The sequence below is a fragment of the Callospermophilus lateralis genome, chromosome 13 (genome assembly GCF_048772815.1).
Source record: "Callospermophilus lateralis isolate mCalLat2 chromosome 13, mCalLat2.hap1, whole genome shotgun sequence".
NCBI lineage: Eukaryota > Metazoa > Chordata > Mammalia > Rodentia > Sciuridae > Callospermophilus > Callospermophilus lateralis.
This window is the reverse complement of record NC_135317.1, coordinates 11,932,815-11,944,979: the sequence shown is the minus strand read 5'-3', so window position 1 is coordinate 11,944,979 and position 12,165 is coordinate 11,932,815. Positions and strand designations below refer to the sequence as shown.

Sequence of the window (12,165 nt, the reverse complement as noted above, 5' to 3'; positions counted from 1 at the left end):
TCCAACATTTTATTAAACCTGTATTTGGTGCCTCCTGTACAAGACTGTGAACTTCTTGTTGAGGTAGGTAAAGTATCTTCTATGTTTCTGAATCTACTATTATCAGTAGGAACTCAGTTATCATAGAATGAAATAAGGCAGTTACTTCTTGAATACTGTTGACAGCTCCCTAACATTCATAGGATAAACCTCAAAACTCCCCAATCTGGCTCTAACCCAATGTTCAATCAAGTGGTTTTTAACCCAAGCTGCACATTAAAATAACTGGGGAAACTTTAAAAATATTAATGCCTAGGCCCCACCATTAGAGGTGCTTGGTTAACTAGTTCTGTGAGCAGTGCCTTGGGCATCAGGATTTCTAAAAGTACACTAAGTGGCTCCCATGTACAGGCAGGGTCAACTGCTTATCAACTGGTCCTCCCTTAGGCCTGCTAGGAGTATTGATTATCATTGAGTAGACATATTTGCATGGCTACTCACCCAGGAACATAAAACAAAGGAGAGCCAAGTAAGAGGTGAAGTGGACACTCTCCTTGTCTCAGTCTGCAGGCAGGCTCCCCCGCTGATGGCTGGACAAACCTCTCCTGACTTCTGAACCTCCCTTCTGACTGCTCTAGAGGACCCATTCACTCAGAAGAAGGTCACCAAGTGCCCCAGCAGCAGCCACCAGGCACTGAGCAGTGGCAGTTACCAGACCACACAGAGTCTTATGGAATACAGCAAGGGAATCACGTCAAGAGTCCCAGGACTTTTCCATTTTTCATTCCAGAATCTCACTGAAAGACCACAAGTACTCCTCTGGCTTTGGATATAGCCACTAGCTGATGATTACCGGAGCAACATGTTAGTACAGACCTTCCTCTTTTGCTCTGGTACCATATGCCACTCTACTTGGATGTTTTCTCAAATGATTGTGTTGTTTCTGGTCCATAACATGATAATCAACAAGCTAAATATCTCTTACCTAAAAAAAAACACATCCCAAACGGAAATTGATATATTACCTGTCAAAACCTGTTTCTCTCCAGTAAGTCCTATCAAAAGGCATATATTAGCTGCCCAGTTGCCAAGTCACATAAACCCAACAGTTAATGTCAGATTGCCCCCCTTCCCTTAGCCAACTGACTCCAAGAGCCAACAACTTGCTGTCCTAAGTCCCACAGACATTCACAGCCTTCCACCAACCTCACTGCACTGGCCTACTCCAGGCTTCCTCGCTCCTCTGGATTCTTCCAATAGTATCCAATCATCTCTATGCTTATGCATCAGATTCCCTCCCTACCCTGATTCCCGTCCTACACTCTGCTTAAGTAAAGGAGGTTGCCCACAGATGTCATGCCAGAAACCAGTAGCTGAGTATAAATGGCCTACCATAAAGCCAAGATTGTTATCCTTAAGGATGTAGGCATGATATCCATATTTGTTAGGAAATGTCCTCTGCCTGCTTCTTCTGATTCTCATGTCCCCTTTTCCATATCCTTGCCTGACTGGCTCCCCAACACATGTAAGGCGTGGTTTTCTTACACAATGCCTAAGACTGTCTTCCTCTCCTTCATCTACCATTCACACTTCAAACCTCAGCTAAGGTGTCACCTTGCCTTGCAGAATCCCCAACAACCAGATATACCTCCATTTTACTAACACAATATGCTGTGCCCTTAGACTACTTAATTGTAATTATTTATTCACTTATGACTTCTCATATCCTTAAAGGCAAGGGCTGGATCTGTAACACCTACATCTTAGACATTGAGAATAATGACTGTGATATTATAGATACTTCTAATGTTTGCTTTAATCAGAAGTATCTTAAATACCTCTAAAGAACTAGTCTCAGATAAGACAGAAAGTATTGCACAATAACAGTGGAAATGAGGACAACCTGAAGGAGTAAGAAGAAGTTCACTGAAGTAAGACTATGCAATCACAAAGAGTAGCCAGAATTACTAATAAGAGGGCTGCTGTCCAGCATCAGAAGTACACTGTTCACATGCATTGCCTTGGTCTTTCATGTGAAAAGTCAACAAGTCTTAGGGTTAAAATGTCACTGATGAAAGAAGAAGTAAAACACCAACTCTATTCAACACACACAAAGAAAATTCCAGTCAATTCGTGAACCACTTTAGGGCAAAAAAAAGAAAAAACTTTCCATATATTGGATCTGCACAACAACTCCACATGTTTGTCCTGCAGTATCAGAATCAGAAAACAAAGATGAAATACTTCCACCCAAGAACTGTGGGCTGACAAGGTCAGCGAGGAGAGAGGCTAAGGGTGATTAAGCTTGAGGGAAATAGGCAGTTAGCAGCAATCAAAAACCAATAGCTCCTCACAAAGCACACTGGAGCTTCAACACACTACAAAGAGGACTGTCCCAATCTGGAGATAGTCACGTTCTCTTAGAAACTGGGAATTTTGTTTATTTTGCCCTTTTGTGTTTTCCTTGCGCTGACCTTCCTGCATAAATTAACACTATACTGTACCTAAATCAGAAACTTACACTAACTGCCAAGACGTGGATTTATGTCTTCAAAATGCATTACTTCATTTCCTTCTAAAGTAGATAGAAATTAATTTGGTAATAAAAGCACCAGATAATAACCAGATCAGCTGCCCCAGCATTGTGCAATCCCAACGGCTAAAGGGCTCCTACCTTGCAATTTCTTCATGAAAATTTTGAGTACCAACATTCTGGTGGAAAAAACAAAGCAAGCAAAAAACCCCACCAGTCCAAAGCCCAGAAGAGGACGAGGGGGTGGCCGGAGTTGAGGTGGCCGGTCGGGGATAAGCTGGGTGGCAAAGGTTGTCCTCCAAAGTGGCTTGGAACAAGCGCAAGGACGAAGACCAGACCAGCCAGGCAGCAGAGTTCCCGGGTGCTCGGCTCTGCCCGAGCGGCCTCGACCAGCCTGCACACCAGCCGGGCGGCCCCGCGGCACGGGTCAGGGGTCCGGGCGCGCGGCGGAGCGGCAGGCCCGGGGCCGCGGGGGAATCGCCCGGCGCGCGCGCTGCCGAGACGCGTGGCGCACGCCGTTGCCTGGGAACCGCGCCGGCACCCGCGCCGCAGCTGCGGGCCTCGGCAGCTCAGGGCCGGGCCGGGCGAGCCCCGCCGCGGGCCGCGATCTCGGGCGCCTACCGCATAGAGGAGCGCGACAGCGCCGGAACTGGACGAGCCGACCGAGAAGTAAGATCTGGAGGAGCTGGGAGCGTCCATGGCGCGGCTGCCGTTCCGGGCGGGGCCTGGGTTCCTCTACTAGGCGGCGGTGGTGCAGCCGCTGGGGGCGGTTCTTCCGCGCGGGGCGGCCCGACCTCGCCCAGGGCGACGGCACCCTTTGCTGCCGCAGCACGGGACCCCGGGCGCCGCCATCTTGCCCAGGACGGAAGCCGCGCGGAGCCCCGCGGCACACGCGCAGCCGTCGGCGCCGGAAGCGGAAGTGCGAGTGGCGAGTGGACGGACGGCCGGGGTCCCGCGCGCGCACGATGGCGCCGGCAGCCGCTTCCTCGGAGACCGCGGGCTCAGAGACGCGCCTGGACTCCCTCCTGCAGACCCTCTACGACCTGGGTGAGAACGGCTCGCGTGGGGGCGCGTCGGCGCTTGGTGCCCGCAGTCCGGGGAGCGCTGGCCACCTGCGAGCCTTTGCCTGCGACGCGAGCCTCTGCAGGGAGTTAGGCTCTGGAGTTAGGCTCTGGGCCCTGCAATCCAGGCTCTGCAAATAACCAGCTGGGTAACCTTCAGCTGTTCACGAGGTGGCCGACCATTCGCTCCCCTGTCTTCTTTTACTGGGCAAAAATGAAATTAAAAGGCTTATTATTAAAGATTTGCAACTGCCTGGCACTTCAAGAGGAAGCCCAGCAGGGCTGACATGGCTGGCCACCTTTTGGTACCAAGAGCCTGATCTTAACTAGGTTATGGTAACGAAGGCAAAGGCTATTTTGTTTTTATTTCCGAGCAGTTGCGGCTCACCCTGTCAGTAAGAATCAGCTTAAAAGTATGGAATTTATCAGGCGCGACTTGCTTTTCACATACACCCCATTAATTTTTACAACCTTGTGATTGTTAACCTTATGGATACGTCCTTATTCCCATTATTAGGAATATAGAAACGCACTGAAGGATACCGAGCTTGCTGAAGGTTACCCAGCTGGTTATTTGCAGAGCCTGGGTTGCAGGCCCAGAGCCTAACTCCAGATCCTGTCCTGTAATGAAGCAACTCTGTGCCCTTGGAAAGATTGGAGGACAGAGAAGAGTTAGTCTCTGACTTGAGAAGTTTAAAATCTAGAGGAAAAAAACGATCTGATACAGTTTGTATCTACAGTCTTGAATTGTTATGCCAGGAGCTGTGAAGGTTCGGATTTTCTGTACTCATTTTTATATCCTTAATGCCAGAGTGTAGCTGGCTATTAACACAGTTGGAGTAAATGACTAAGTAAATAGAAGCAAGCATAAATCATCAACCAATGTCCAGAGAGCTCTTGTGTTTATACTTTCGGTGAGGAATGAGGCCCAGAATTTTGGTCAGAACCTTCAGATGACTGACCAGAGTTTGAATAGGTGAATCAAAAAGTAGATCTAGGCATTGGTAGAAAATAAAGATGTTTAAATTAAGCCAATCACCTTAAGTTGTTAATTGATAACTGAAAGAAAACAGGAAGATCGTAACATGTACCTATAATCCTGGAAAGTGTTACTTTTTATTTTATTTGGGGGCAGGTGCTGGGGATTGATCCCAGGGGTGCTTAACCACTGAGCTACATTCCCAGTCTTTTTTATTTTTTATTTTGAGACAGAGCCTTGAACTTGCAATCCTCTTGTCTCAACTTCCTGAGTTGTTTGATTTACAGGCATATGCCACTACATGCAGCCTAGAAAGTATTTTTTAAAAAAGAAAGAAAATACATGTCATGTACCTATAACCCTAAAATTAAAAAAAAAAAAAAAATAGAACAGCACTGGCTGCTGTGTGAGACACAGTAGCACCATGTATGAGCCAGTTGGGATGCCCAGTACTGGGCACTGTCATGGTTCTGTGCTTAGAGTGAGGACCAGAGTCATTGTATAAATATGGTCACCAAGGACATGATGGCTGCATTATGGATTCTATAAGTTGTGGGAGTGTACCTTGATGAAAACAGTTTATTTCTTAGTGTGCACTGCTGGTACTTAATGGTTGTGCCAAACGCAGTGCTTGATGTTGGTGATAGCTAAAACCAAAAATATTTGCTTCCTTTTGGTGTTTGAACAAACAGGAGAGACTAAAGATGAATCAGAACAGAAGAGGATCAGAAAGAAGAGGGAAAACAAGAAGAGAGACGTGGAAGCTGCAGCAGCCGGTCCAGTGGGGCCACCTTCCCTGCCTGCTTCACTTGAAAGAGGGCAGAGGAAGAGTGCTTCCAGCTTTTTCAAGGAACTCAGAGAAGAGATGCATGGTGCTCCTGATGTCACCTCCCAGGGTCTTCCTTCAGGACCAGAAGTCTCTGCTGCTGCATTGCCACCCTTTCCCCACATAGAAGTGGTCAAATTTCACAGCAGAAATAAAAAAAGAAAACTGCAACCAGAACAAGATGAGCACACAAAGGTAAGAAGTTGATTGACGCTTTGTATGGTGGCATTAAGTTACTGTCTTTATAGATGGCGTGCCCCCCCAGGACCACCCCCACCTAAGGATTTGCTCATTCACAGGACTCAGCATAAAATTTTTATCTGCCATCTAGACTTGTAGACTGACCTTATCAAGCTCTCACCCTTCAGAGTTAATTAGTTCTTCATTATAAATTTCATGGTTGATGGCAAACTTGGTACAGCAGTGGCTCAGGGTTTAAGATATGCAGGAAAACTCTGATAAGCAGAACTGGCCAGCAGCAAGTCAAGAGAACAGAACTGTCTTGAGAATTGTGGGGCTTGATAAGCCCAGACATGTTCAGTGAACTCCTCTCCATTCATAAGCATTCTGCTTATTAGTGCTCAGGAAAACTCAGTCGTTTACCTCTTTCTGATATTCCTGCTAACTGCCCACCACTGTTCTAGGCATTGGAATATAGCAGCAAAATGTGCAGCAATCCTTGCTCTTAAGGAACTTGCATTCTGGTGGAAGAGCAGATGATTTACTGTCTTTTCCAACTGAACCTGAAAATCTGACCCAAAATTCAGTCCATGAAGGAGGTATGGTTACCCTCCAAATGTTTTTTCCTCCACAAAGATATGTCCTATCACCTTTGGTCTATCAAAATAGGAAGTGAGGATTGCATTTGTTTCTAAGGCTGCTGCAACAAACAGCCACAAAATTGGTGACTTAAAAAATTGTCTTGCAGTCCTAGACGTCAGAGAAGTCTAGAATCAAGATGTTGGCAAGGCTGTACTCCTTCTGAGGGCTCAGGGGAGAATCTTCTCTGTGTCTTTGATCAGAGGTAGCTCTGGGCATCCCTTGGCTAGCAGCTGCATAACTGCAGTTCACCTTATTTTTACTCTGCCTCCGTAAGGACATCTTCCCTTGGATTTAGGGGTCATCCTAAATCCAAGATGACTTTCTGTTGAGATCTTTGTGCTCTAAAGATCCTTTTTCAAGATGTTTCATGGACATATCTTGGAGGGCATACAATTCCATCCACCACTAAGACAGTTTGGCTTGCAGTTGTGCTTTTTGGATATAGTACATCCTTAGAACTAACACATTAGTGCCAGTGTTTGCTACCACATGCCCACATCCCGCTTGGGCTGTGGGATCGGCATCCCTACGTGTCTGTGGGCTGCCGGCAAAAAGACCAAATGGACACAGAAGTAATTTTTTTCATAAAGCAGGGGTGAGACTGCTCTGCAACCTTAAGGGTTCTGCTTTCACACTGGAAGACTCTAGAGCGAGAGAGTGTGCGTGCATCCAGAATTCCCTTTATTTATAGGGAAATTAACAAAGGTTTTTTGATCAAATGTTCTTCACCAAATAAGGCAGGAGTGGGCTGGTTAAGCCCCAGTGGGTAACGCCTGGGTCCAGAGTCAGGGGAAAGCAGACTTCTTGGCCAAAAGAAGGTGGAGGCCACCTGCCTCGCGCAGCCAGACAGCTTGCGTTGCAAGACCAACCCCTCTGGGCTCAAGGCTGTGAGAGGATGCTTCATTTAGCTCAGGGGCAGCCCCCACAGTTTGCCATGTCATTACTCTAAAAACAACAAAAGCAAGCACTTACTGTTGGTTTACTAACATTTCTCCCTCAAGGATTATTAGAACACTCCAATTATCTCTACCTTTATTTTGGAATTCTAGGTCAGCTTCCCAACTCTTATGCTCCAAATCCTGCGGTGCTGGGACCTGTTAGGGGAGATCCAAGAAATGGTCCTTTGCAGCCAAAGCCCTCAAGCTGTCTCCTATTATCCCAGAGCTCTCTTCAGATATTAGTATTATATGGACAGCTCTGATGTGAGAGAACTGGGAAAGCCCTGCTTTGCTATATATTTCAGAGCTGGAGAGTTCAGCCAGGATAAGTGTCTTGGTATCCCCCGCACCTTATCTGCACTTCACATTCTTCCTAACCTCTTGTGTGTTCCTCTTCTGGACTGGAAAGTTTCCTTCATTTTAAAAGGGTGGGAAAGTTAGCACTGAGTGATTGTGCGTTTTCCTGTCTCTTAGTAATAGAATGTCTGGCAGGCCATTGTGTGGTCCTTTTCTTTCTGTTCTGACTGAGTCTTTTCCGTCATGGTTGGATTTTTCCCGGGAACCTTGGGAACCTTGACTCTGTTCGGTTTGAATTTACCGAGCCTAGTAAAATTTTCCATTGTCCTTGATGTTCCACCCTTTCTTGTTTTTAAAAAATTTGCATCTTTTGGGCTGAGGTTGTAGCTCAGTGGTAGAATGCTTGCCTAGCATGTGTGAGGCACAGGGTTCGATTCTCAGGACCACATACAAATTAACAAATAAATAAAGGTCCATTAACAACTAAAAATATTAATAAAAATTCATATCTTTTGAAAATGTGAGTTGTGTCTGGTTAAGGAAACTGAATATGGCTACAGTGAAAACACATACACCTGTGAGAAGATAGAATCTCAGCATTGCAGCAGATGAATGTGACTTGGTCCCTGTAGTGTCCTCTTGGGTTGGGGCTCATGAGGTGCAGAAGTTGTGCTGAGAGCCTGTGAAATATGGGAAAGTGTGATTGCCCTAGGGAGGGGTAAATAGCAGCTCCCCATGGTGGAATGAATGAATGAATAAGTGATCTCATATAGTTATCCTTGTTCTCTGCAAGCATTTAAGCCATTATAGCACGAGTTCCAACAGACATGAGATTGGCAGAAATACGTAGCAATATAACAGTCACCTCTGGTGAACAGCCAGGGCACTGGCTGTTTGTCTTTAGCAAGACTTTGAGAAAAGAGGAGGTGGGGTGAGCTTCACAGCAGGCCACTTGGCTGGCCTACTGAACCCAGGAAGTGGTCTTTTCCCAGGACTGAGACTTGAGCCACACATTCTCTGAGGAAACTGCCTTGTGCTTTATAACTGGTTGTCCTCAGCTTATCTAGGAACTGGGCACTGTTTATGTTTCGTTTTACCTATCCCAAATACCCACAGGTGAACTGCCTGCTCCTGTGCTACTTCTAATGCACAGGAAATAGTAGGTAAAAAAAAAAAGAAAAAAAAAAGATCACTTATTCACTCATTTATTCCATACATAATTGAGTGCTTGCTGTTTGCAGTCCCTAGGAAGCAGTGAACAGGTGTCATTCTTTGCCCTCATGGAATAAACTGCCCTGTCTGCTGGGGAGGCAAGCAAATTAATTAATATAACTGGAAAGAATTGCAAATGCTCTGAAGAAGTAAATAGGGTCCTGAGCGTAACAAGTAGAACCTACTAGATAGATGGTCAGAAAACACTGAGGGGGCAGAATTGCCCGATCATCAGTCTTCTCTTTTTTAGTGTTTTGAGGAACTTCCACAATTCTCCATAGCAGCCACACCATTTCACATTCCTACCAGTGGAACACAGGGTTCAAATTCTCCACATTCTTGCATCATTTGTTATTTTCTTTTTTATGAGAGTAGCCAGTCTAATGGGTGTGAGGTAGCTTGTTCAAGGCTTTTGAAAACTCTGATGGTGATCTGTACTGTGACGATACGGTACTGATGCAGTAACAGATGATTTTAATAAGAATTCTTTTCTTCGCAGAGTAAAATTCATGTCCATGAAAAAGATGTGGATATTCAAGAATTTAACTTGGAAAAGGTATGTTCTTTTAAGATTATTTAATTATTTGTAATTGATTTTATTTATTTATAAGTTCATTGTATTTGTATAAAATTTATCAAATGTTTGTAAAATTTGTAGTCATTAACACCTTTATTTATAGTGCCACAAAGTGAGTGTTTTGCATGTCTAGTGGTTAGGGAAGTGGTTATGCAGATCCCTCTGGTTCACTTGATTGCATGCTGTGTGCTCGAGAGAGACAAGATAGTGACAGTGACCATGATAAGCTAAAAAACAGGGACTTGTGCTTATTGGGATCCGAACAGATTTTAAAAATGCCTACTAAAAGGACAGGAAGAAGCCAGGCAGCACCCCGAGTGGGTGTGGCAGCTGCTGTGATCGGTGGTCCTGAGTAGGTGGTGTTTCTCAGCTCGTCTGCAAGCAGCCTGAGTGTCGCAGAGCTCTTCCCCGGTCCTGGTTGTCACTGATGCATGTGGAGATAATTTTTTCCTTCAGTGTCAGATGTGACATGACAGTGACCTGCAAGGAGAGCCTCCAGGAGCTCCTTTGCTGCACCTACAAGACCACAGTACCCTCTGCAGTTGGAGCCATGTGCTGGGTCGGAGCCATGTTGCCCCTCGGGGTTCCACATATGCATCCGGGTTGAATTCTGTTTTCTCCACAGGCTCGTTTGGAAGTGCACCGGTTTGGGATCATGGGCTATGGGAAGGGAAAGGAAAGAGTCCTGGAACAGGAGCGTGCCATCATGCTGGGTGCTAAGGTGAGGGGCCATCTTCCATTAGCCACAAGGTGCAGAAAGAGCGTCCCAGGGAAATGCAGGGAACATTGGGACATTTTACAAAATAAAAGCTGATGATACATGTCCTTATTCTTTGATTTCAGCCTCCCAAAAAGAGTTACGTGAATTATAAGGTTTTACAGGAGCAAATCAAAGAAAAAAAGGCAGCAAAGGAAGAAGAGAAAAGAATGGTAGGTGTGATGTGGGGAGCAGAAAGGCGAGGGTTATCTCCCACAGGGATTTCTGGGGCTGGCGCCATGCCTGGAAGCACTCAGGGACACCACTGCTGAATGTTGGTTCCCTCCACTCTGCCAGCCACATTTCATGATGCCAGCCAAGGGATCTGCTGCTCACCTGCAGGGGCAGTTTTAAATAGCAGGCGCCTCCTGCCCAGGTGATGCTAGCTCTTCCCCTCTCTTGGCTGCCCTTATGCATCTTACGTGTTTTGTGTTGTAAAGCACATGAGACCCTTTGCAAAGCCCCAAGAATAAGTGTGACACTTGGGTCTTTTCACCTAGAATAGAAGACTTTACTTTTGGTGTTGGTCTTACCTGGAGTAGCCTTTTACATTCTTGAAAGGGCTTCAAATTGAGACTTTGAAACAGTCATGGTTAGTAGGCCCATGTGAAAAAATGACTAAAAATAACTGGTACCTTGGTCACAAACCTCTTGCCCGTTTTTGAATCTGCATTCTCCATTACTGACCCATATATTACCTTAAATTCTGAAATCAGGCACAGGATACAGATATTTTCAAGAAAAAGAAGAGGAAGGGACAGGAAGACAGGTGAGTGTGCTGGCAGGAGCCAGGGCTGTGCAGATTGGGTGAGCCTTGGTCAGTATGGCAGCAGTGCCTGCAGTATATGAGTGTCCTCCCAGGTCCACAGGGGAAAGGCAGGTTTCAGTGAGTTGTCCTGACCGAGGAGCTGCCTTGGCACTGAAGCTGGAGCCCTCTGTGGCCTTCCATTGTCAGAGACCGGGCCCCTCAGGGACTAGGGAGGAAGCTGGGCTAGAAGCGAGCCAACAACGGTCAGGTGGCCTGGCCTGGCAGGGCTGTGTGGGGCTGCGTGGAGCCGGCCTTGCCTCTACTTGACTCTTGGCTTCATTCAAGCATTGCCTGCTCTCTCTTCACGTGACTGTTTCCCACGTGACTTTTTTGTCTTGACCTTTATTTCTGGATGCCTAGTGTGCTTGCACATGCTGTAAAATGGTCCTTTGTTCTGCCACAGCAATCCTTGGAGTGCCCACTGTGTGCCAGGATATAGAGGGCCAGGTACAGGTGTTGGTCCCCAGTCATGACCATACTGATGGGGTCCCTGTCCTCCAGTACTTGCGCTGTGGGAGGGAAGTACCCCAAACACACACACTGGTAGGCAAGGTGATGTCAGGTTCTGGGCAGTCCTGTGAAGAGGCTCAAATAGCATGATGAGAGAAAATCATAGGGAAGCTGGGAGGTCACTTGAGAGCAGTGACATCCATGTGCAGAACTGAGCAAAGGGAGGGCCAGCCTAGAAAGGTCAGTCCACTCCAAGGCCCTGAGGAGGAAGGCCTGCGGGACTGCATCAGGGTGAGTTCTGCAGGGAGACTATAACCTCAGTGCTACCAGCACCTGACCGCATATGGTACCTTTTTCTCACCTTGAATGTAGAAAATCCAAAAAGAAGCCGGTTCCTAGTACATCAAGTGGACGAATTGGACAGTTTGGAAAATTCAGAAATGGGACATTGATTCTGAGCCCCCTTGATATCAAGAAAATAAATTCTTCCAGAGTGGCTAAATGAAGCACTTCGTCAGCTAACAAGAGGAGTGGGAACAGGTGGCCCTGCTGGCACTGGGCCCTACCAGACCCAGACTCCTCACATTCCACAGAGAGAGAACAGGTGAGGCTGCGTTGCCAGCTGTTGGTGAGCACAGCAAGTGTCACCTCCGCTTCCTGCCCTGGTGCTTGGAGCACTTGCTTGTGATGCAGTTTTCCATGATCATTTGTAAATGCTAGTGATTGACATAAATTGCCTTTTGACTTTTTTGGGGGGTACTGGTGGTGTACACCTTTTAACATTTGTAACTACTTTTACATTATGAAAGAATTCAGAATGTGGCAATTCTTCAGTTTTGTGGAAAAGCAGTTTTAATTTTTCAGACTACTTTGTATATGAAATCTACTTTGTAAGAAATTATATAATAAAATAGTTTTTATATTTA

At 46.2% G+C, this 12,165-nt stretch overlaps 2 protein-coding genes across 3 annotated transcripts in view; one reads left to right on the top strand and one right to left on the bottom strand.

The window, feature by feature from the left end:
* Gnpat (glyceronephosphate O-acyltransferase) overlaps positions 1 to 3,393 on the bottom strand; it is a 27,916-nt gene extending 24,523 nt beyond the window's left edge. Inside the window, exon 1 of one of the 2 annotated variants that reach the window (XM_077105122.1) lies at positions 3,134 to 3,393. In XM_077105122.1, coding sequence (XP_076961237.1) covers positions 3,134 to 3,211 — 78 coding nt within the window. In that variant the 5' untranslated portion in view covers positions 3,212 to 3,393. Of the gene's footprint in view, positions 1 to 2,653; positions 3,010 to 3,133 lie in introns of those variants that run through there. The other variant, XM_077105123.1, reaches the window with a different exon arrangement.
* On the top strand, positions 3,196 to 12,165 carry Fsaf1 (40S small subunit processome assembly factor 1). Its single transcript, XM_077105124.1, has 7 exons — positions 3,196 to 3,559; positions 5,245 to 5,573; positions 9,147 to 9,203; positions 9,850 to 9,945; positions 10,068 to 10,154; positions 10,698 to 10,750; positions 11,612 to 12,165. The coding sequence occupies exons 1-7, from the start codon at positions 3,478 to 3,480 to the stop codon at positions 11,742 to 11,744; spliced, it is 837 nt and encodes a 278-aa protein (XP_076961239.1). The 5' UTR covers positions 3,196 to 3,477; the 3' UTR covers positions 11,745 to 12,165.